Source organism: Brachycentrus maculatus, unplaced genomic scaffold (assembly GCF_059751285.1).
Source record: "Brachycentrus maculatus isolate JH-2025_06_01 unplaced genomic scaffold, ASM5975128v1 h1tg000452l, whole genome shotgun sequence".
Classification (NCBI taxonomy): Eukaryota; Metazoa; Arthropoda; class Insecta; order Trichoptera; family Brachycentridae; genus Brachycentrus; species Brachycentrus maculatus.
Window position 1 is genome coordinate 1187234 of NW_028281199.1, and position 25952 is coordinate 1213185.

The window sequence follows — 25952 nt, forward strand, 5'->3', positions numbered from 1 at the left end:
ACATTGTATTATATTTTTAAACCTTAAAAACGTTCTCCTGAAAAATCAAGTTTTTTGATTTATGACGTTCTTGAAAGGAGTGAGCGAAATGTAAAGAGTTACTCACACACTTTAAGCTTGTAAATACATAACAGAAATGAGTGACTATAAATTCCATAGATAATAATTTATCATTAAATTGGATATTCTTTGTAGTTGATAGTGTTCAGCTACAGAAACATAACCTCAAATCATTTAGCTGAGGCTTCTAACAGATGCAAATTATACTGCACTAACAGGCATCGGCTCCTAAATCACAAAAACAAGTTAAAGTTGATTTGAAATTTTGACTGTGATGCCATTTTCAGTTATACATGTATTTCTATTACGTGTGCCTAGTAAATTTTGTCCAAATTTCCCTTCAAAACCTCCCATTAGATATTGAATATAAAATTTGTTACATGTTCATATTTTGTTTTCATTATTTACCAAGCATTCACTCAAAAGCATTCATAACGGTACACATATTATATCCCATAAAATAAGTAGTAATTATTTATATTCAAAGCATTTACTTTGTGGTCAAACATTTTAATTGATATTAGTAATGTTAGTAAATAAGCACTCACCGACTACTTCTGTCTACCGGTTTCGAGACGTACCCGTCTCTTCGTCAGGACATACACTACAATTTAACAATCATGCGAACAACACTACACCACACCCACTTAGTACTATTCACATACACTATCACTACACATGCAAAACATGCAGAGCGAGTTGTTAGCAAGCATGGTGGGACTAACAACTCGCTCTGCATGTTTTGCATGTGTAGTGATAGTGTATGTGAATAGTACTAAGTGGGTGTGGTGTAGTGTTGTTCGCATGATTGTTAAATTGTAGTGTATGTCCTGACGAAGAGACGGGTACGTCTCGAAACCGGTAGACAGAAGTAGTCGGTGAGTGCTTATTTACTAACATTACTAATATCAATTAAGTAGTAATTATTTTTAAAATGTCAGATACAAGGTAACGCAGAATAAATAAAAAACAAAAGAAATTAAACATTACAACATACCCTGCCTGAATCTTAATGATTACATTTTACCAGAACTCTTCATTGCTAGAGTGATATATGTACCTATCTCATTTTAAAGTGAATAAAGTTTATATCTTCATGCCGGTATCCAACTCCAGGGTTTGCTTCATCAGCTCGTAGGTTGAGAAGGAGACAGCTACCATCGGAATAGCGCGGAGATAGTTGATGCTCATTCCCCTGTAGAGTCCTTGAACCACTCCGTTTTCCTTATAGATTAAACTCAATGTCTGTACCATTCCCATGCTGAAAATATTGCAAAACAATTGTTACATTATGCTAAACAACACAAATTAGTATATGGAGCGTAACCGATCACCTTAAAACCAAGAAAGGAGCTTATACAAATTATACAGATATCCCCCTTCTAATACGGTAGATATGCTCTAGAAAATACCAGACTAGACCCAAACCTAGAGTCCAGAAGGAGATGTTAGGTTCAGAAAGCTTATTCAAATAAAATATTATGTAAGTAACTAAAGTTTTACTAATCCGATCAGAGTATTTTAAATCAGTCATGACATTTACAAGACGCAATGCAGTTATGACATTTTTTACTAATTATTTTTGTCCGCCTCCGTGGTGTAATGGTCAGCGTGTTTAGCTACCGTGCTGGAGGTCCCGGGTTCGATTCCCAGGGGGGGGTGAAAATAAATATTAGTGATTTAAAACTGTAATATTAATTTAATATTACCCTGGACTGGTTCCTGAAGCGCAAGAGTGATCACCTTGCCTTCATGTAAGTAATGATCAAGATAACACTGCGTCAATTTGATGCAGTGCCCTATGCACCATTAGGTTCGGATAAGGGTTATAATTTAAAAAAAAATTATAATTTACATTAATTTTCTTGATAACAATTGATTTTTTTATTACAATAACATATATGTAAATAGGTTATAAAGTATTTTGACAGTTAATTTTTTACTTCACATACTTTATGCTTCAACCACGGCTCCCGTGTCCACAAATATTGCAGGCACGCATTGACAGGAGTCATGTTGAATAAAAATCAGGATTCGTAACCGGTTTTGTGTGTTTTGAAAATACGAAGGAATACACATATTTACGATGTTTAAATGGAACATAGAATTTGATTTCAAACAAAGTTAAAGGTTTTAAAAAATTCATGAATTTTGACATTATTTTATACGCATTGAACGTGTTAAGCTTTAAAGAATATGACATCTATATATTATTCCAAAATAAACATTCTAGGATTGCGTAAACACGTCATGAGTAAAAGCAGATATACTTTATCCGATTACAGTGGCCGCCAAGACTCTCCAAGACTATTTCTACAGATGTCAGTATAAATAATAAGTAAAATTTTAAGAGAAAATTTATTAGAATGACAAAACTTGGTCCAGAGCACTATGAGCTGCATAAACTGCGTGTCAAACGCGTGATGGGAACTATTCAAAGTTTCACAGACCATGTTATATGAAGTTTGGCGCAAACATCTGAAAACTGCATTGTACGACACCTGTATCTGTACTCAATCAGTGTTACTCTACAAATCAATAGTATTTTGGGTTTCAAGCAAACCTTTCTTGGCATAAAGTTTGGACAACTCCATATTTTTGAATTAATAAACAACACTTTTGATGAAAAATGTCAATTTAAAGCCCAGTTTAAATAAAGGGTTTTAAAATGTGTCCAGGCAAGTAAGTAATCATTGGGTCATCCCATACCTAATGTGTTTTTTTTCTTTACATTGAATCGAATCTCACATTTTGTGCAATCATTATTATTATTATAGTGTTACCATAGTAAAATATGTCAATATTTCTAGTATAAGCAAAAGAATGACAATGTTGTCAAACAGATTCAATAAGTTCGTCACACATTATCTGATTATTTTATCTTAGAAATCTTATAAGAAAACAACACATTGGAGATAAGTTAATCCCAACGTAACAATAGCTCGAGTGAGCCTGATGTCTTCTTCAACTTAAAATTGCAAAAATTCCTACTATGGGAGATTGGCAAATTAAAATTACTTTGGGAAGAAAACATTAACTAAGAATGGAAAACATAATTTGGATTAAAACCAAATATAAAATCATTTAATTAATTTAGAAATACCACAAAAAAATACATTGTTTATAGATTGACCGTATACGTACATACATAAAACATAACAAAAACCAAAGAAAACCATTTTCAAACAATTTGAAACAGAGAATAAAAGCAATAAACAAAGAATAGGTTATGAAGAAAAAGATTAATATGAAAAAGATTATAGAGGACATTATAGGAGTTAATATATTTAGTTTATGGTGAGGTTGATCTAGATGCTGCATGATAAAATAGAGATTGAAAAAATTCAAAGAGGAATATTAATATGTCACTATCTCGGAACAATGAGCCTTCAGAAAGATACAAAGTAATATTGAGCCCTTGTCGTTCCTGAGGTAACAATGTTTAAAAACAATAAAAACCACACAAAATTACAGGAAGTAGGATATAAATTTAATAAAAAAACAATGTTTATTTTCCATAATGTAAAAATATCCCTAATAATTCACATATTTGAAAAATTACTTTTCATTGGGGAAAAAAATTATCTTTGGAGATTATTACATTTAGAGATGAAACACCAAATACATTTATCTCTAAATAATATTTGATTTATTTAATTAAAATTTCACTTGGTAAATATCACTACTTCTTAAAATCTGTTGTGACACGTGTTTCAATGCATTTAGCATCAGAATATGTGTCCACAACAGATTGTAAGAAGTCATGGTATTTTCTTAGTCATATTTAATTAAAAAATGGATAAATACATATTACCACAAAGTGACTGCCAAACCAATTAATGAAAACATTTATTTGATAGTCTAATGCATGAAGCTGAATGCATTGCAATAAATTAAAACAAAAGCATGTTAATTGAAGCAATATTTATGATGAAGTAATGAAAACATACTATTATTTCTACTTTAATTAATTTTTTTTAATTAAATCTTTCATGTAATTCATCTTAATGTATGAAGTGCACGGTAAATTATATATTGGTAATCCACAAAAAAATCTAAAACACAACATTTTCCATATGAATCCAAACTCTGAATCTTTAGGGTTTGATGAGTCATTAATATAATAAAGTGCATGGTAGCTGTTTACTGTGTTGGTACTCCTTTCAACAACGTCATATATGAAAAATCGTCAATTTTCAGTTTTGCATGTTTTCGGAATGCCCATAAAATGTACTATATCCCAGCTAAAGCGGCATATTTTTAACTTAATATTTACCCGCTACAGGGCAGAGAGTTTTTTTTGCATTTTGAAGAAAAGGTATTGTTTAATTATTTTTTTAAATATGCTAAATATATTTCAAATGGAGAAAAAACATTCAGGTTTTACCTAAAAAGATCTGTTGCACAATAAAAAGTTCAATAAGAGGCTTGATATTTATTTTTAGTACATTTTATTATATACGATAACGATCTCATGAAAAATCAAGTTTTTGATTTATGATGTTGTTGAAAGGAGTGAGCGATATATGGTAATATGTGACGCGTTTCAACTTAATTAGACATATGTCTTAACAAGACGAAACACGTCACATATTATATATGTAATTAAAAGTAGAATTCAATCCAATAACCGTGTTTAATTTTGGATATATTACCCAACGTATAAGTATTGTTTGCATGCTGGTGTAGCGATTGTCCTGTGAAAGAGATGGATACGTCTCGAAACCACCAGACTAAAATCTCAGCGAGTGGATATATACTAACATTACTAACATTTTGTAAAAATGACTGATCACAAAGTTGATGCTTAAAATATGAATAATAGTATGTTCATGATTTGAATGGTTGAGATATGATTCGGATTTATGTACAATATTATACCAACCTTCTGTAAGTGGGAATACAAAGTAGGATACCAGAAGTAGACATGAAAACAAAAGAAATTCATTGAAATAATACCCTCCCAACACCAGAGTCAGTTCAAACAGAAACTATATATTAGTAACAATTTTAAATCACAGAAAAATTATTTACAGAAAAAAAGCTAAATGAAGAGAACAATAAACTAATTTTATTGATTTAAATTTATGTACATAAGATAATAAGAGATGGATTTAATAAGAGTTTAAATACAGTAAGACCCGGCGTAACGGTGTTTCATTATTATATGGTAGTGTTGGGATATGTCCGCCTCCGTAGTGTAATGGTCAGCACGCTCGGCTACCGTTCTGGAGGTCCCGGGTTCGATTCCCAAGGGGGGTAAAAATAAATATAAGTGATATTTTTTCACTATAATATTTATTCAATATTACCCTGGACTGGTACCTGAAGCGGAGGGCTGATCACCTTTCCTTCATAAGTAAAACGATCATGATAACACTGCGTTTATAAGACACAGTGCCCTATGCACCATTGGGGTGCGGATAAGGGTTATTATTATTATTATTTATTAGTGTTGGGATATGGTTTTGGTATTTCCTCAAACTGTGCACAATTGTGTTGCTGATACTTTTATGCTCTCTAGCGGCATTTTGATATACAGTGAAACCTCAATCTATCCTTTTTAAAGGGACCTATTAAAATAAACTATGAATGCGGGAAAACAATAAATGCGGGATTAAGAGGTCAATACGCAAATAGATACGACCGAGTAAAGATACCGTCCTCCCAATCTGCATAACCATTCGTAGGCTAAAATTCTAAAAAGAATATATGTTTCAGATGCAAATGTATTTATTTAAAAAAAAAACCAGAATAGAATTTAAAAAAAATACTTTTGTTTTTTAACTGTTTTAGTTTCGTAAGTCAATAGTATATTTCGGCTATGCAAATAGTATTTTTTTCAGCATTGGTTATTGATTGTGCGTTGTAGAAAGTTTTCTTTCAAAGAGTGTGCACGCTTCCGGAAATGCAGGTACAGGCAGCGGCTCCGTTTCATCAATATCGACCTCTTCGGCTCTCGGTTACACAAGCTTTCGATAGTTTCTATCCCATACGTTGCCGTTGAATGTAAGAAAATTGGAAATAATGTAAAAAAAACAGACAAAATGTATCAAATATGCAGCTTGATTCGAAGGATAAATGCGGTAAATGGTGATAGAGAAACGATCGATGCGATTTAGTTTAGTATGAAATTAAGTCGGGATAGAAGAAATAAACGACACATCCGGGAAAACGATTATTCGAGGAACGATAGATAGAGGTTTCACTGTAATTACATTGAATGTTGAAACATAAGTATTTCCGTATTGAGATAACTGCACCAATTTATTAGGGTCTTACTGTACTAGATGTTTGCAATGCTTATGAACAATAGCATAAAATATAAGCTTGCACAACTAAAAATGTACATTTTTAGGTTTATTTAAAAAAATGTTGAATGGATTTAACTTTAACAGTAATATATAATAAATCCCTTACCGCACCTCAATGGTGCATAGGGCACTGCTTCATATAAACGCAGTGTTATCTCGGTCGATTACACATGAAGGAAAGGTGATCAGCCCTCCACTTCAGGTACCAGTCCAGTGTAATATTGAATAAATATTAGAGTGAAAAAATCACTTACATTTATTAAACCCCCCTGGGAATCGAACCCGGGACCTCCGGAACGGTAGGCGAGCATGCTGACCATTACACTACGGAGGCGGACATTGCAACTTTAACAGTACTATAATTTTTCCACAGACCCGTTTTGTACACAGATTTTTAGACACAATCGTTCAGTTCACTGATTATTCCAGACATAGATTGTTATAAAATAAAATAAAATAAATTGAAGACTTGGATCATTGAATATTCAACTACAACTACAGTTCAGTACATTAATCAAACTGATTTTTAAAAAAATACTTGGTGGATTATACAACTTTTTCTTGTAATGTAGTAATCTAAAAAAAAAGATTATTACGTAAATACATTATGTAAAACTATTTTTTTTCTAAAATACTGTTGCAAAAAAAGATTGAATGATCAGTGTGTGGTAAGATCTAAGCATAAAAATCTGTTGTGTGGAAGTTCACTGAACAAACCAATCAATAGTAACTATGTGAACACGCCGGAATGCCCTTTGATCAGGATATTATGCCGGTGAGGACTATAAGGTGACATTGAAATATTTCCTTATATTTTGCATAAATTTCTACTTAAAAATTGCCTACAAAAAGAAAAGCTTACATAATAAAGATAATACTTAAAATGTTAAGTAATAGCATATGAAAAAATTAAACAGTTAGGAAAATATTGAAAAAACAGTTAGAAAATCAAACAACTCGTGAAAATATGACTACAGTTTATAAACACTCTCCTTATAATTCATCGTTCATTTTGTGTGATACCACCTAAAACAGCACTTGTTTGAAGTGATATTACACAAAGTGAACGATGAATGATAAAGAGAGTGTTATATTTTACCATACCACAAAGTTAACAATGCTTTTAATATACAAAAAAAGTACAGTTTATGTTAGCATCTTGTAAAGTATATTTATGAAATTCAAATAAAAAGCGACTCCAGACAATTGGGAGCATACTGTATTAAGTTTTTTGTTTACTGCGATGTTAATAAAACTGAATTTCAAATCCTACAGTTATGGGATTCAAAAAATAAGTGAGGCTCGACACACACACGCACACTCGGTAGGTAGCGGCATGACGACTTACCCAAACTTCTCCGTGTGTGGGCTCATAAGGGCAAGCTGCATGCGCCGCCGCGTCACGTCCAGGGGATAGGACACGGACTGCGCTACTGCACCGGCAAGGCCGCCGCATAACAATTTCGCCGGGATCGCGAGAACGAGACCGCCTGGAATGTGATTAGTGAAAAACTAAGCGAAAGTTAACCAGAGATGTTGTCGAATGCAAATGACAACGTGCTGTGGTTAGTCGCAGACGATTTGTTTAGAATTTCATTAACCTATTGCGCCACTAATAAAGATGACATAGTTTGTTAATACAACACACTATTTAATTTTGACACATTTTTTTATTACAATAACATTAAAACTAAATTACACACAAAATAAAAATGGTAAAACATAAAACCATATACATATTATATTTTTGTTTGTTGGTAAGCTACATCATTATGGCTTATCTCCAGGTAGTTTAGGAAGAATTTGCTCAGTTCAGAGTTGTGAAAGTTATTGTCACTCAGTTTTAATATTAAAAAAAATCACATCAAAGACAAACCGGCGAATCGCTGGCTTTGTAAGTCAGTGACAAATTGACCTTGGCCGGCGATTCGCTAACTAGTATTGCAATGGGTTAATTGATTCGGAAGTCAGTTTGTGGTGATATCTATCACTTGTAAGATCACTGATACATAGAAACGGCCAACTAGTTGTTGAAGCCAATAATTAGTCGAGTAACCCATGGTCACAACTGTCGCCAAGAAAAGGCAACTTAGTTGGCTAGGCGATGTACTCTGCAAATCTTCCAAGAGCCGCCATCAAGCTTGCCTCTTTTACAAGGCATCAGGTTCCCGCCGCCTACGACGTTCACTGCTGACGATCCGTCAGCAGTTCTCGTCTGAACTTCAGGACGCAGACCTGGTTTAGGAGGACGCAAGGAAGCCAACAAAAGAGCCTAGAGGCAGTTTGTGGACTCCATATGATCCAAATAGGGAGCAGATATTGATGAATGAATGAATGAATGAAATGCAGTGAATTTTTACTACTAGCTGTGATTCAAAAGCACACCGGTGCCATATTTTTCTTAACCTTAATTACACATACTCCAAATTTTTCATTATTTGAAAGACCCCAATGGTATTCATAGAAATATTGGATATAATAATAATAAACTTGTGTCCGACCCATCATGACGTATGAAATCGAAAGTAGAGCGGACACCGTTGCCACAAAAATTGCGCTTAGAGTGTCAGAAATGAAGACTCTAAGAAGCATCTCAGGCAAGAGTCTTCGAGATATAATAAGAAACGCCAGGATCAGGGAAATATGCGACGTCGAAGATGTCGTTAGGTCGGGAAGGCAACGAAGGAGACAATGGTATGCGCTTGTGAGGAGAATGGAACCATCCAGACTCCCCCACATTGTACTGTACGGACAATGGTATGCGCTTGTGAGGAGAATGGAACCATCCAGACTCCCCCACATTGTACTGTACGGACAATGGTATGCGCTTGTGAGGAGAATGGAATCATCCAGACTCCCCCACATTGTACTGTACGGCCGACCCCATGGTAGACGACTACCGGGCAGACCACCAAAGAGACAAGTCGATAGCTGGGAATCGACATCGCAGGAAGCTAATCCCTCTTAAAAACAGGCCACAAGGCCTACAACAAGATAAAGAAGAAGGAGAAGAGACCTTGCAACAAATGACACATTGCAGTCAGTAGCATGTTCACAGATGGACTGCGCAAATTGTGGTGTAAATAATTGGAAATTAGTTCATTATTGCTGTCTCCCTTCCACACAGTTGTAGCGGAACAATTGGAGTTAAATAAATAAAAAGTATCAGGAAAATATAACACGTGAAGAGGTAACTCGTAAGAGGGTCTCATTATTATTTACCTGTATTCCTATCAAGCTTGGTGCAAGCGTACTGCGGGATGTACTTCATGCAGATATACTTGAGGTGCTCGAAGCAGTAGAATGAAAGTCCGGCATATGGAACCATCCCCATCAGTGTCGGGACGAAACCGCGGTATAGAGCCCGTATTCCGCCTTCCTGTAATGTGAATGAATTACTCATTAGAATAGAAAAATCATCATCATTATAATGATAGGATAATTAATTATTTTTCATTAATTGATTCAGCATTAATATTAATAAGAATAGTTTGAATAATCAGGGGGTACGTGGTATTAGAGGCGCATGCTCCGAATGCCACCGACTTTCTCTGGGGAGTGGGTTCTTTCTGCATTAATTTTTTTTTTCTTCATTAAATCGATGTATTATGAAGACAGAAATTATGTTAAAATAATTTAATAAAAAAACACCTATTCGAAAAAGATTTCATTTTTGACAAAATTACACACAAATATCCACAGATGTCATTGCTATACAAGTTACATCATACTAACTGACAGACGGACTTCGACGTTCATTAACGTCGATACTCCTTTAAGGAAAATTTTCACTGACGTTAATTTACGTCCATACTCTCGGACAGGTTAAATCATAGTTTACTAGCCTACTAAGTAGTAGGATTGGTTGGTAAGGAGAGATTATGTTGCGTCAAGTGTAATTTGGCTAGGTAATGTTTGGTCAATAGATTTAGCAAGAGGTTGTGTACTTATATCAAGGTCCGGAAGATGTCCTATCTGGGGCAAGTGCTCAGAGGAGAGAAGTATGAGCTATTGCACCTAATCATGAAAGGCAAAATAGAGGGACGACAAGGTGTGGGCAGGAGACAGATCTCCTGGCTCCGAATACACGAGATGGACGGGGACTGATCCCCGTCCATCCTCGACAGTCCTGAGACTGTCGAGGCTCTGTTTAGAGCTGCCCAAGACAAGGACAATTACTCTCAAGTGATAGTCGACATCCAGGGGACCTGGCTTGACAAACACAGAAGAAGAATAAGAGGTTGTACTGATTAGGTTAGGTTAGGCTAGATGTTAGTGTGACGGTTCGCTAGGTTAGGTTAGGTTGGTCAGGCGAGGGCGGGTCGGGTGACTGGTTACCGTCTTGAAGATGATGACGGCGGCGTGCGTGATACCGGTATAGTGCGTGTCGCCCAGTACCTGGAAGGCGAGGCGCGCGCGGATGGTGTCGCGTTAGGTTAAGTTAGGTTAGGTTGGGTCGCCTTAGCTTGGACATGGTAGTGCCGTCAATGCTCCAAAATGACAATACGTGGCGGGCATGGGACGCCTTTGCCTCAACCGTGATCGGACTGAAGGAGGATGCCGAGCGTGAGAGGAGGAGGCGGAACATGACCGCACAAGTAGATGTAGATCAGTAGATCTTGACAATGCCACACTCTGAAGTAATGCCTAATGGCGGTTCCGGAGTGTGGTAGATGCTTGCACGGGAGAGGTTTTTAGTGGGTAGGCCCTCAGCAGGGAGATTCCCACACTGCCAGTCTTGTGACCCGGATGTCACCTGGCGTCTTATAAAAGATTTTCCTCTTCCCACGCAAAACAAAAAAAAAACAAAAAAAAGGTTAGGTTGGGTCAGGCGAGGGCGGGTCGGGTGACTGGTTACCGTCTTGAAGATGGTGACGGCGGCGTGCGTGATGCCGGTGTAGCGCGTGTCGCCCAGCACCTGGAAGGCGAGGCGCGCGCGGATGGTGTCCAGGGGGTAGGTGAGCGCCACGGCCGTGACGCCGGCGCCCGCGCCCGCGATGAACTTGTCCGTGTGGCGCGGCAGGCCGAGCCGCGACAGGTACTGCAACGGCAATATCATACAATTTACTCATTTGTCAACGAATATTTAAGGGTAATAATAATAATAATAATAATGATAAATAAGAGTACTCTCGGCAAGAATTTCTCTCTCAAAAATTACATGAAACTATGTCCTTGTTCACAAATCTGGATTATCTCCAATTATAGGAGTCATTATTCATATCATTATTTGACATCTCAAAATAGATGAAGAAGAATATGGAAGTCTGGGCATTTACGGGGTTAAGTGATCAGCGAAGGGTGGTATTGTTTGCATGTTGTAGTAGTGATTGTCCTGACGAAGAGACGGGTGCGTTTCGAAACCGGTAGACATAAAAATCTCGGTGAGTGGTTATATACTAATATTATTAACATTTTTGTAAAAAAAAAATAGGTAAAAATGACTAACCACAAAGTAAATGCTTTAAATATTAATAATATTGAGAATATTAAGTGATCACTTTACACACTTGTAACATTTACCAATTCTACCCATGATTGACAACCACACTACTCAAATTCTTGGAAGTTCTATATATGTGATCCAATTTCGAAACATTGTGCTCGAATCAATAGAATTTCACTGGATGCGTCTATTAGTGAGATGAAAAAAGGTTTTTTATTAAGCAGAAACTCTTTCATTTGTATGTAAGGTCCGAATGCTGGATTATAATCACATACATGAGAAACGCCAGAAAATGTCCTTTTCGTAATGTGGTTGTCAATCTTGGGTAGAATTGGTGAATGTTACACGTGTGTAAAGTGATCGCTTAAACCAGCCTATGACGGTCGTAAATGCCCATAATTTTTTTTTTCTTCATGAAGAGTACTGAATAATTAGACTAACTAACTAAAAAACCATTACCGCCGCTTCCTCGCAGGGGCAGGCAGTGATAATATAACACCACATCAATCTGTCTTTGCAAGCAATCTTCGCCTCTTCCACATTCATGCATCTCCTTATACATTCCAGCCGATTATTCCGATTCCTGACGACCACTTTCAAGCTTTTGAAATATTTGAGAATGCCAAGAATTCCTCGGTCTTCCTCTGCATTTCCAACTACATTCGCCTGATACATTTGTTTTATGGTTGTTTCTTCACTCATTCATTATATACTCATTCACATGCCATAATAATCTCAACACACCTTTTATAAAATTACATATATCGCAGTCGTACAGGAGAAAGTGACCAACTACCAAAACGTAAAATGTTCAGGAGGGCCATTTAAGTCACTTTTGCTTGGCAAGAAAATAAACATCAATGCAGTTAGTCATTTTTACTAATTCAATATATTATACTTGAAAGTTTAAAATCCTTTGGGATTTTTTCAGGGCAATATTAAACTAGTAAGATAGCAAATAGTCAATGATCACGTTTTTGTTAAACAATGCACTTGGTCACTTTCTCCTGTATGACTACGATATGTAATGAAAGAAATTTGTTTTTGCAATCAAATACTACACGATATATATATTTTTTTTATTGGAAGGAAGAACAACAGTTACAATATATGATACATACAGAATACAAAAAATAAAATCATGAGTACCAATTATAGTTCTTCACAACTATACATAAGAGAGGTCTATATAAAGGAAGAGACATGAGACAAGGATGGGATAAAGAGAAAAGGAGATGGCAGTGATAGGAAAAGAAGAAAAGGAAAGGACAGGGAATAGAATTACTTTTTTAGGTTTATAAGATTTCGAACAATTTAGCTTTAAATTTTGAAAGATGGTACGATGTATTTCAGATGTACCCATTTCCATTGTCCATTTATGCTCTTTTATAGTTTAATTTTAAAAAATCTATGTCTATATATATTTAAAATATACGGATTTTTGTTTTTTTTATTACTTGAATTTACGCGATACATCTTATTTTACTTGTATAAACCAAATTAGCTCGACGAATTACGCAATTAATTATTTTCTCTAACGGAACTAGTGCCAATGACACTGCGAACAGAAATTAGCTACAAACAAGTACTGGAGATATAAATAAATGCACTTCAGAAATGAATAGTAATATTGCAGACGGGCTAGTTACGACACCTAATAATGTACGCAAGAACGTTATCTGGGAAATGAAGCTATGGGTCAGGAAATAAACAAGTAGGTAGGTACTTCAAAAATTGCTTTCAAGAACGTCAGAAATCAAAAATCGTCAATTTTCAGTTGTCGGAATGCCCAGAAAATGTACTATATCCCAGCAAAAGCGGCATATTTTTAACTTAATATTTACCCGCTATAGGGCAGAAAGTGTTGTTTTTGCATTTTGAAGAAAAGCTATTGTTTAATTATTTTTTTTAAATTTACTAAATATTTTTCAAATGGAGAAAAAACCTTCAGGTTTTACCTTAAAAGATCTGTTGCACAGTAAAAAGTTCAATAAGTGGCTTGATATTTATTTTTAAAACATTGTATTATATTTTTAAACTTTAAAAATGTTCTCCTGAAAAATCAACTTTTTTGATCTATGACGTTCTTGAAAGGAGTGAGCGATATGTTTGTTTATTAATAACACACATAAATATCGCTGGTTAAATGCCAAAGGGCCACAACGCAAAAAAATCTTTATTCCAAAAATGCTATCTACATCGTCAACATTTTCATATTCGAAAAAGACACCCCTGATTTTAGCGTTAAGCCGCTTGTGCACTTTTTTTTTTTTTTTTTTTTTTTTTTTTTTTTTTTTTTTAACCTTTAACATATTGTATTTCATTAACATAACAACATTTTATATAAATATGTACAAATGTAGTTATAAGTAAGGTTTGATCATAAAAATATTTAAATGAATACATTCATTGAATTTCAATCATATAATCAATAACATATGAATCATAAAATTAACGCATCTTTAAAAAAAAACTTTTGTATACCAATGAGGTTCATTCTTTAAAAAAAGGCTGATATACTGTTAACAGTATACAGTCTACTGCACAGAGACCACTAACATATGGCCCATAAAGATTTTCATACGGCCCTTCAAAAATGTCTTTTTTTTTATTTATTTATTTATTTTTATAAATCACAACTTTTAACATATATTAAAAATAAAAATAAAAAGTTATTTTGCAGAGACCCACCAAGCCACCTTGTGTGTCTTGTCGGTGGAGTTCTTTTTGCATACATTTTTTTATTGTTTTTTAACCATTTTAACCTAATATATACACACAAAAAAGGAGAAAAATTAACAATATAATCTTTTTTACAATGTTCATAAAATTAACTCTTGATCATTTACCCATTCCTTTATTTTGCCTTTGTTCCATCTTTTATTTTGACCTCTAACTACACGGAATTTTACCGTCCGGCAGTCCGGTTTTGAAAAATGAAAGCGACTATGACAGTTAAGCGTGATCGAATTTACGCGCAACGTGTTCACGCACCGATCCGAAGAAAGATGGACAAAAGCACAAGCCAATCCAATCATCGTTTTAAAACGTTAACTGACGTGCCGGACGGTAAAATTACACGGGATTCCGGGTAGTGGACAAGCGCCCTTAGGGCGTTTGTGCACTACACGGAATTTTACCGTCCGGTATTTCAGTTAGCTTTTTAAAACGATGATTAAATAACGACAAACGAACCTGACTTAGTCAATCCTTCAGAGGAGATGCAAGGACATTATTCGCAGTGTTCTTATGGATAACTTACTTTCAAAAGATTTTATTACTTATGAAATAAAGTTTTTATTTATTGATTTAGCGTTTAATTTGTAGAACTCCATTTTAATTTATGTATTAATTTTAAATCAAACAAAGATTTTTTGAGTCTACTAAGTTGTATTTTACTAACAAAAACACATACAAAATGTATAGTGTGACAATTGTTTCGCCTTATTAGGGCATTATCAAACGAATGCCATTCAAGGGCATATCAAGACATATCAAGACATTACTCAGTTGTATTTTATTAACAAAAACACATACAAAATGTATAGTGTGACAATTGTTTCGCCTTATTAGGGCATTATCAAACAAATGCCATTCAAGGGCATATCAAGACGTTCGTTTGATCATGCCTTAACAAGGCGAAACAATTGTCACAATATAATTTTTTTATGTGTTTTTGTTAGTAAAATACAACTTAGTAGACTCAAAAAATCTGTGTTTGATTTAAAATTCATACATAAAACAAAGTTTTGCTGAGTGTTCCCGTAATTTAATAAATGTCTAAAATTATGATTGAGTTGTACTAGAATTGCAAACATATTTGACTCTCAAGGATTTTTTTAAATCGTTAAAATGTGCATATTTGGCTCTAGCTAATAAGTTTGCCGACCACTTGTTTAAATGGTGTCCCAAGTCATATGGGAGGAATATCTAATTTAACATATTCAACCTATAAAGGATTGTATTAGACTAGTTTTGTGTTTATAACAGCCGATTTCATTAATATTTTCATTCATCATTTTCATTGGGAAAATTCGCTTTCGAAAAAACGTTATTTTCGTAAGTTGGCGATGAATGACGTCACAGAAAAGATGGAGTTATTTTTATATTGGTAACATTGCTAAATTATTGGCGGCTCTAATTGTTGATGTCTATGGTCCACCCTCATATCTGTATAACACAAATAGTAGTGTAGTGGCAAACAAACAATCCACACTACTACAATTACAGCTCTATAAACCCTGGACAATAAACCATATGACGTCATAAAACGCTCGATGACGGAAATTTGATGACGTATGCGAACGCACGTTTTTCGTTTTATAAAAATATCTAAAGTTTAAACCTTAATATCTCCCTTATTTCTCTACATATTTCAATAAGAATGTCAACGATAGTCTTGTGATTTTTCATCTTAATTTATTAGCTAATAATCACACATCGTGATATTTATCCATTCAAGCTATATCTATATATTTTTCTATTAGATGTTGACATATTTAAAAACAAACAATACGAACGTGACACAATATGCGTAGGCAAGGTATTGTGTTTGTATTTTAATATTTCGAACGAAATCTTCCTCCCTTTACAAATATACCAACGTGACCCCTAAGTTCATCTAACATTTGAACTGTGGCTTTTAATCATGTATACGCATATCCTATTTTAAAGATAGGATTATTTTAAACACTACAGTGTGACAAAAAAATATATTACAAAAAAACTCAATAAATACATGTAAGATTGAAGAATTCATATTTTAAAGTCAATTTATAATCCTTCTTTAAATCGTATTCATGGTTGAACGGTTTTTCGTATAAGAAACGATCAAGATAACACTGTGTCAAGACAATCTTGTGCCCTATGCACTATAGGGCGCGGATAAGGTAAGAAAAAAAAAATTAAAACAGGTGAAAAATGTTTTTGTTTATATTGTTTTACCCTAATGGCAGCGCCATCTGTTGAAAGTAAAAGCAGCTTCTTAACACCTGTTATCACTTAACCATACTGAATATTTTCGATTGCAACGTTGCTTCGTTGATTTCAAAACCTCCATTGCTTTCAAAAGCATTGTTAAATTATACAAGTGTTACGCAATTAGAAATGTGTGGTTTCTGTTTCCTCTCTTTACCGTCTCACCAGAATGAGCCACAGCAACACGCGGCCGGTTACATCTAATGAAAAATATAATTTCACAATTTCAATACGTCGAAAATTGACAGGCATCACACGACACATGAAAAATGATAGGTCAGTCGTCAAACGTGATTCAAGAATAATATAAAAATAAGCATGACACTATAATATAATACAATAACACAATAACTTAGAAGAGACGCATCGCCCACTCCTTTCAACAACGTCATATATCAAAAATCGTCAATTTTCAGTTGTGCATATTTTCGGAAAGCCCGGAAAATGTACTGTATCCCAGCAAAAGAGGCATATTTTTAACTTAATATTTACCCGCTACTGGGCAGAAAGTGTTGTTTTGCATTTTGAAGAAAAGTATTGTTTAATTATTATTTTTTTTAATATACCTACTAAATATTTTTAAAATGGAGAAAAAACATTCAGGTTTTACCTAAAAAGATCTGTTGGACAGTAAAAAGTTCAATAAATGGCTTGATATTGATTTTTATTATATTGTATTATATTTATAAACAAATTTATGGAGCGAATGTAGTTGGAAAAAGAAGCAGAGGACGACCGAGGAAAACTTGGCACAATCAGGTATGTCAAATACTTGAAAGCGGCCGGGTCAGGAGTCGTAATAATCGTCGGGTATGTATGAGGAGATGCATGAATGTAGAAGAGGCAAAGAATGTTTGCAAAGACAGAGTGGTGTGGCGTTCGATTCTCTCTGCCTACCCCTGCGGGGAAGCGGCGTGATGGTTAGTTAGTTAATATTTATAAACTTTAAAAACGTTCTCCTGAAAAATCAAGTTTTTTTGATATATGACGCTGTTGAAAGGAGTGAGCGACATGTGATGTTAGAATGGAACCCGAAACCGGTATTTTTCTCATATTTTTACCGTCAATATGTGTGTTCTTTACCGAGATTACATCAGACAGCAGGTGTCTCACGGAATCTGGAATCTAGTATCGATGAATAAAGAAATCAGTAAACATGAATCAGAGACCACGTGCGAAATCGCGAATATGTACTAACGATAAATTAGCCAAATATTTTAAGGAAAAAATAGTTTTAAGCAAAAAAAATCATGAATATAGTACAAGAAATAAGGATAAAATAAGACCATTTTTGAATGGTCTTATTTCATAAATGCCAGGATAAATGCCATTTTTGAAAAAAACGAGTAGCAAAATTGTTTAATGTATAAGGGTTTGAAAATGTACGATGAGATGCCTGAATGTATGAAGAATGAAAAGAGTCTGAAAGAATTTTAAAATAAATGTTTTGTTTACTGTAAGAAGATGTAAATATATAAGTATATGATGTAAATTAAGTGTAAATAATAGTATTATATGAAATAAAAGCTAACTAAAGAAATAAATAAATAAAAAAAAAAAAAATATATATATATATATATATATATATATGTATATGTTAGTCGAATGGTCCGCGAGGGTATTTCGCAACCGGTATAAATGGAACGAAAAAATATACAGTGGAACCTCTCATAACGAGCATAATTCGTTCCAGAATCTAACTCATTAAGCGAAACATTTAACTGAATTTCGGGACGCGGACCTGACTTGGGAGATTCTAAGGAATTTGACAGTCGACAGAGTTGGGAGGCAGTTTGACGACTCTATGCACATGTGAATGAATTAACGAATGAAATAGAGTAAATTTTGACCAGAATTTGGTGGATCCGTGATTCAAAAGCTCACAAATGGCTTTTTTTATCTAATAACAACCTCAATCCTAGAGAAACGTGAATATTTATTAGTGCTATATGGACAATCAGCATGTAACACACCTCCGAAATACACGCGGAACAGACGCAGACGAGGAGAAAGCCAGCGCAGAGAGAGTCGCCAAGTGCTAAATGAATGAAGAGCAGTTTTGTTGGCCGACTGGCGTTTTACTAATTAATATTTCAATTAATTTGTAGATAGACTATTGTTATGCTCATGCGATCTGATTAAAGTTTGATGCAATAAAGGGTATTCGTATTAAAATTTAACAAAAAAAGGAATCTTGCGTGATTTTTTTTAGGTTTTTTAGGTTGTAAAGTGAATTTTTTTAGTTTCTAGTAACAGTTGATTTTATGCATTACTCTCTTTACATTTGTTGACGATTTTATTATTCCAGTTAGCCGCGTGCCTTACATAATGAAATAAAACAATGTACGTTGCTGTAATAAAAAAAACAAGTATGTACATAGTTTTTTCCACATATCGCTCAGTCCTTTCAACAACGTCATATATCAAAAAACTTGATTTTTCAAGAGATTGTTTTTAAAGTAAAAAAATATTTAATAAAATGAATTAAAAATAAATATCAAGCCACTTATTGAACTTTTTACTGTACAACAGATCTTTTTAAGTAAAACCTGAATGTCTTTTCTCCATTTGAAAAATATTTAGTAAGTATATTTAAAAAAAATAATTAAAGAATACCTTTTCTCCAAAATGCAAAAACAATACTTTCTGTCCTGCAGCGGGTAAATATTAAGTTAAAAATATGCCGCTTTATGTAGTACATTTAGGCATTCCGAAAACATGCACGACTAAAAATTTACGATTTTTGATATATGACGTTGTTGAAAGGATTGAGCTATATATCCAGTATAAAACTTAAATGTACGTTGCGTTTTCCTCGCTACAATTTACGGACATCATTATACCGATGTTCTATATATGGGAGAAGAGATCGAGGATGGAGCTGACCTTCCGATAGCGGCGCAGGGAGCAATGCGCTTGGCTGGGTGACCTACTGAGGTCAGGCATGCGAGTACCTACTACCGGTAGAAAGCCGAATGGTCGGCAGTACCTACTTGCGCCACCGTCCATAACCGTCATTATCGTGGTTACGACTTAGTGCTAGCTTGTGAGTTAGGGAGTTTTTTTTCCTGTCAATAATTATACCTCAACGTACCTAAATATCTTGCTGAAAACTTAATATACCTCTCAGATCATGGTCTACCACTTCGTTCTTCCCAAGAAAAAACACTTTCCATTCCTCGCCATAACACATCATTCTTCAGTAAGTCCTTCTCTGTGCTTGCACAAGCCAATCCAAGCCAATCATCGTTTTAAAACGCTAACTGACGTGCCTGACGGTAAAATTCCATGTCATTCCGTGTAGTGCACAAACACCCTATGGAAGGGGGTAGAAGGAAAAACTAAGGGAGGAGGTTTGATGGACGGTGTAGAATCTAATGATAGATAGTAATGTCTCAGACGTTTGTCAAACGTTATTAGAGACGGTGCATTTTTTACAAGGAGGAGTAATTCATTCCATAGTCTGGCTGCTTGCGGATAGACTATAGAATGAATTACCTCTCCTTGTAAAAAATGCACCCTCTCTTATAACTTTTAAGAAACCTCAAACCTCATCCCTTAGTTTTTCTTTCTACCTCCTTCCCTAAACTCCCCTTTTCCTTTACCTTCCTTATTATTATCGATTTGTAATTAATGTTTATTTTTTAAATTTATTATTATTTTTTCTATCAGACACTGGATTATCACCCTACAGATGACATATAAATATTATAGGTGTCTCAAACATAAGAAGACGCATCTATCGTTTATATACGGAAGAAGATCCTGTCTGTGAATCCTTAATGATTTTTTAAATTGTTCAACATGCGATGAAAATTCTGACAAAAGTTGTGTCAAAAAATACAAATTGATACAAAATGAAGTGGAATTAGGCCTAATTTTATAAAATTAAGTTATAAATTTCAATTTATTCAATAATTTCAATTTCAATTTATTCAATAAAAAAATTATATATACATAACAAACAATATTCAAGGCGTATATGTTAAAAGTAAGCAAGAAGACTTAAAGGTGTAGAAGAATCCCGCTTCGGAAAACTCCTTCGGACACATGGAACAGATCAATATCCAATGTGATATTGTTCAACATAGCGGTAGCTCTTCCTACGGCCATAACCATCGGCAGGTTGGTCCTGTGTATAGGAATGTGAAACAATCTATGCCGACGCTGTCTTAGGTAACTATCGGGAACATACAGACCAATCAATGCTCCGGATAATTTCAGGATTATCGATCATACCACGCAACAATCGATAAAAATGCGTAATCAAATACACATTCCTTCTAGTCTCTAAACTATTGTCGCCAAGCATACCCTGGAGAAACTGGGTCGGGTAGAGCCAAGGATAATAGCCGTACTCTCTCATGTAGAGATACCTCAAAAGTTGAAGCCCAGGTAGGGCCATGATAAGCATAAGCCGTAGCTAGGTTTCAGAGTCACTTGGGCAATTGGTAATTCAAAAAAATATATTAATTTATATTTCATCCTCGAAAACGAAAGTAGGGTTATGATTTGTATCGGATGTGTCACGCGAAATCTCCATATTATTATTTGATGATCATCTCGGTCCAGACGGAAATTCCATCTCCGCAAAGCGGTCACGTTACTTTCATAAGAATGCTGTCCGCCAACAGTTGCTCATGACAGACACTTTCCCAATTTTTATAGGCGTTTGTTTTAACTTTTATTCATCTTTTTATGCGTAAAAATTTGCGTAAAATCTTATAAAGACTTATGTGAAAATATTATTTACATATATTTTTTACAAAGAGAAATATTTATTTTATGTATTAATTTTTAAACCAAACACGGATTTTTTGAGTCTACTAAGTTGTATTTTATTAACAAAAACACATAAAAAAATTATATTGTGACAATTGTTTCGCCTAGTTATGGCATTTTAAACGAATGTCATTCGTTTTATTATTCCATGACTAGGCGAAACAATTGTCACAATATTAATTTTTTATGTGTTTTTGTTAATAAAATACAACTTAGTAGACTCAAAAATTCTGTGTTTAATTTAAAAATTAATACATAATTTAAAATGGAGTTCTACAAATTAAACGCCAAATCAATAAAGAAATATTTATGTCTTTATTACACAAAAAGACTTCAATTTCATACTATTTCTGTAAGCCTAAACTGCTCATTTTTAAAAATTGGTATCAAATTGTAGTAGACTGGGTTCGAAGCCAGAAACTCTGACTCAAGAGTCCGCTACACTAACCACGGGACCACAGCCGGACATAAGAATGAGATTTTACCGTATTCTTATATCGACGCTCAGTAAACATATCGGAGGTCTTAATGATGAAATAATAATAAATAAATAATTAATTTTTATTTTAGTATACTTTTTTACGCGATATCGCGTTGTACGTATCCACCGTGTAAATTGAGGGTTCATTGTAAATACATTTATATTTTTTACATTTATTGGCATTCGTGATTGACTTTTGAGTGTTAAACATGGCATAACCTGAAGGTGAATAAACATAAAATCACGTCGAAAGATATCCATAAAAAACAACAACAAAAACACAGGTCAATAGATAACATGAGTTTATACAAAAATTTTACGTTTATAGCGAAATAATATGCTTTTATTATTTAGTATATCGCTCACTCCTTTCAACAACATCATGTATCAAAAATCGCCAATTTTCAGTTGTGCGTGTTTTCGGAATGCCCAGAAAATGTACTGTATCTCAGCAAAAGCGCACATATACCATATGTATTATACTTTATTTATATAAATCATTATCGTTATTATACTTTAATTATATAAATAATTAATATATTTAATAAAAAATGCATAACGATGCACAAATACATATCGCTCACTCCTTTCAACAGCGTCATATATAATTTTAAAAAAACTTGATTTCAGGAGATCGTTTTTAAAGTTTAAAAATATAATACAATGTATTAAAAAGAAATACAAGCCACTTTTTGAACTTTTTACTGTTCCACAGATCTTTTCAGGTAAAACCTGAAGGTTTTTTCTCCATTTGAAAATATTTAGTACATTTCAAAAAATAATAAAACAATGCCTTTTCTTCAAAATGCAAAACAACACTTTCTGCCCTGTAGCGGGTAAATATTAAGCTAAAAATATGCCGCTTTTGCTGGGATATAGTACATTTTCTGGGCATTCCGAAAACATGCACAACTGAAAATTGTCGATATTTGATATATGACTTATGATATATGAAAGGAGTGACCGATATGACGTCAGTCTAGTATTGATTGAACCGGCCAAGCATTTACGCCGCAATAATCGCAGCCTTTATCTTGAAAATTTATACTATTATTTGCCTCCAAAAGTCATTACGAGAGTGAAAATATGTTGCGTTTCATGTGGTAAAACATTAGACACTTCTTTTAGATTCTGAGGGATTATACTTAACGTGCGTCTTAAGTCCTAAAATATCACAAGACAAGTCGCAAGATGACGCAAGTTCGCTTAAAGTACATAATAAGAGAGTGAAAATGGGATGTTGGTATTTGCCAAATATCCGCTCTTGCAGTCTAAGGTCCAGCTCGTAAAAGCTGCAATGAATTTCTTTGACGCACCTATCTATAGTAATTTTAGATATTGGACACGTTTCGCAAAATTAAATATTGCGGACAAAGTTTGAAGTGGAAATCGCAAATAAAACGTAATTCTTTCAAACAGCAATATGCTTTGCTATATTTTCGACGTCGCATTGATTTGGTCAGTTTTCTTAGTTAGTAATGCAGTCTGTCCACAGCTTTACACAGGTATACCAACCACACCTTTTGTCTTCTCTATATATAGACATAACGACTCGTTAACAAATCATCTGTAAACATTACATTTTCAAACACAGTAACTTTCTACTGGCTACCTGTGAAGAGCAGCGAGAGATGACATCAGCCTTGAACCACGATGTTTTTTTCCAACGAACAATACGTTTTATGCTGTTGACATATTGTTTAGTTGCATTATACCGCTTACAAATTACCCTTACGGATTATTCGACTGACATTTTTATATGATCGTGTTCCGCACGTGGTCTCTCTATTTTTCATTTACTCATTTCTTTATTCATCCAGCCAGATACCAGATTCTGTGAGACACCTACTGGCTGATATAATCGCAGTAAAGAACACCCATATTGACAGTAAAAATACGAGAAAAAATACCGAAAGAATAATAAGAGAGAGAATAGGAGCGATGCAGGCATTAGGCGGCATTTGGTCTTCATATACATAAAATATATCAGCGTATAATTAATTTCAGTTGGCACGAGCATCACGTTCATGCGTCTATAAAATGTAAAATGGATGACATCGTGATAAGCTACTCATGTCAGCGCACTTTAGGTAATATTTTAGGAAAATGGCGGTGTTCACGATCAATGTAAGCAAGGAGAAGATGGGTATAAATATGTTTGCTGTCCGAGACAACAAGAAGACTAGGATAACCGCCCGCCATCTGCATTTGGCCATCCACAATAACAAAGTGTTCAACAAACTGCTCTTTGGAGTGACCATCGCTTAGAGAAGCCTCCTGCCCAACATCTTGACCATGCTTCAGCCCAAAAACACACATCGTCAAACTGGGAAGGAAATTATCCCTGGAACTGGAAAAGCGAGGAGCTTTAGTATGAGCTCCATTCGGTAAATTATCAAATTACCTAAAATCCTCAAACATACCCATCCATCTGAAGAGGAAATCATTCGATGCGTGTGTACTCCCAGTGCTAACTATGGAGTTGAGATATTTACCATAACAAAACGAATCATACATAAACTTCGGGCGACACAAAGAGCAACGGAGAGAAGGACGCTAATCATATTCCTTAGGGACCAAAAAACGAATGTTTGGATAAGGGAAGACCAAATTAACAGATGTGGCTCAAAGAATGGAACGATATATGATATATGGAATGGTACAAAAATGGAACTGGGTAGGTCATGTGGCACTTATATCCGTGTTTGACTGGAGGGCTAGAACAGGATGCAGAAGCGTGGGTAGGTCCCAGACAAGATGGTCCGATGACATTAAGAACGTGGCGGGCCTGCACTGGAAGAGAGTCGCGTCCAACAGACAACTGTGGAAGTCCAAGAGGGACGCCTTTGTTCAATACTGGACACAAGAAGAAGGCTGAAGTGAGTAAGTAAGTTGGTTTGCTGGTTACCTTCTTGTAGATCTCGAAGGAGGTGAACTGCGTGGCGGCGTAGGGAAAGATGCGCACCATCTGCGCCCCGTTGCCCTTGTACAGGGCCAGGACGGACTCGTCCCTCACGATGGCGGCCAGCCCCTGGGGCACGCGCAGCTGCTTGTAGCGCGGCTGGTGCGCCTGCAGCAGGATCTTCAGCCGGTCGAGAGGGGCGACGGCCGTCTTGGAGCACATGCCGGCCACGCCTGGAGGAAGAAATATTTTTGATGTTTTGAATGTTGAAAGCATTAACTTTGTGGATCATATTGATATATTATTCCGAGAATTAAAAATACGTTGCGTTTTGATCCACTCACATTTTTATTAACCAACTAGTTTCGGCAACAACCTGTTGCCCTCTTCAGGGTTTAATTTATGACTCATATATTTATGACTGAGTCATAAATCAATTTGTATTTTTATTAGTTAATTAAAGTATTTTTATTTCTCGAAATAAAATATCTTAGAATTTGAATTTCTATGGTAAACAAAAAACCCACTTTACAACATTTTGAGTGTGTCCAAATACTTGTTCACAAAAACTGGATTATCTCTAATTACAGGAGTTATTTTCATATTATTTTTTGACATCTCATCAAAGATGAAGAAGAACGTTTTACATAAGAATATTTTACATCTCACCAATAGATGTCTCTAGTGAAGTTCTAGTGATTCGAGAACAATGTTTCTGAATTGGTTCATATGTACTTATATAGAACTTCCAAGAATTTGAGTAGTGTGGTTGTCAATCATGGGTAGAATTGGTGAATGTTGCACTGTGTAAAGTGATCACTTAACCAGCCCATGACAGGTCATAAGCCCTGTAAATACCAAGACATCCATATTCTTCTTCATATCTGTTAATATGTCAGAAAAAATGAAATGCCTTCGATTCAATCGGCGCATAAGCCTACAATCTCTCTCTCTCTCTCTCTCTATTAATATCTCATTATAGATGAAGAA

At 34.8% G+C, this 25952-nt stretch overlaps 1 protein-coding gene across 1 annotated transcript in view; it reads right to left on the reverse strand.

Moving 5' to 3' along the window:
* Nucleotides 1-996: 996 nt before the first annotated feature.
* LOC148302449 (mitochondrial coenzyme A transporter SLC25A16-like) overlaps nucleotides 997-25952 on the reverse strand; it is a 36376-nt gene continuing 11420 nt past the window's right edge. Inside the window, exons 2-6 of the mRNA XM_088271609.1 lie at nucleotides 24969-25195; nucleotides 11233-11415; nucleotides 9597-9753; nucleotides 7723-7864; nucleotides 997-1321 (exon numbers count right to left, since the gene is read on the reverse strand). Of these exons, the coding sequence (XP_088127735.1) occupies nucleotides 1147-1321; nucleotides 7723-7864; nucleotides 9597-9753; nucleotides 11233-11415; nucleotides 24969-25195 (884 nt within the window). The 3' untranslated portion in view covers nucleotides 997-1146. The remainder of the gene's footprint in view (nucleotides 1322-7722; nucleotides 7865-9596; nucleotides 9754-11232; nucleotides 11416-24968; nucleotides 25196-25952) is intronic.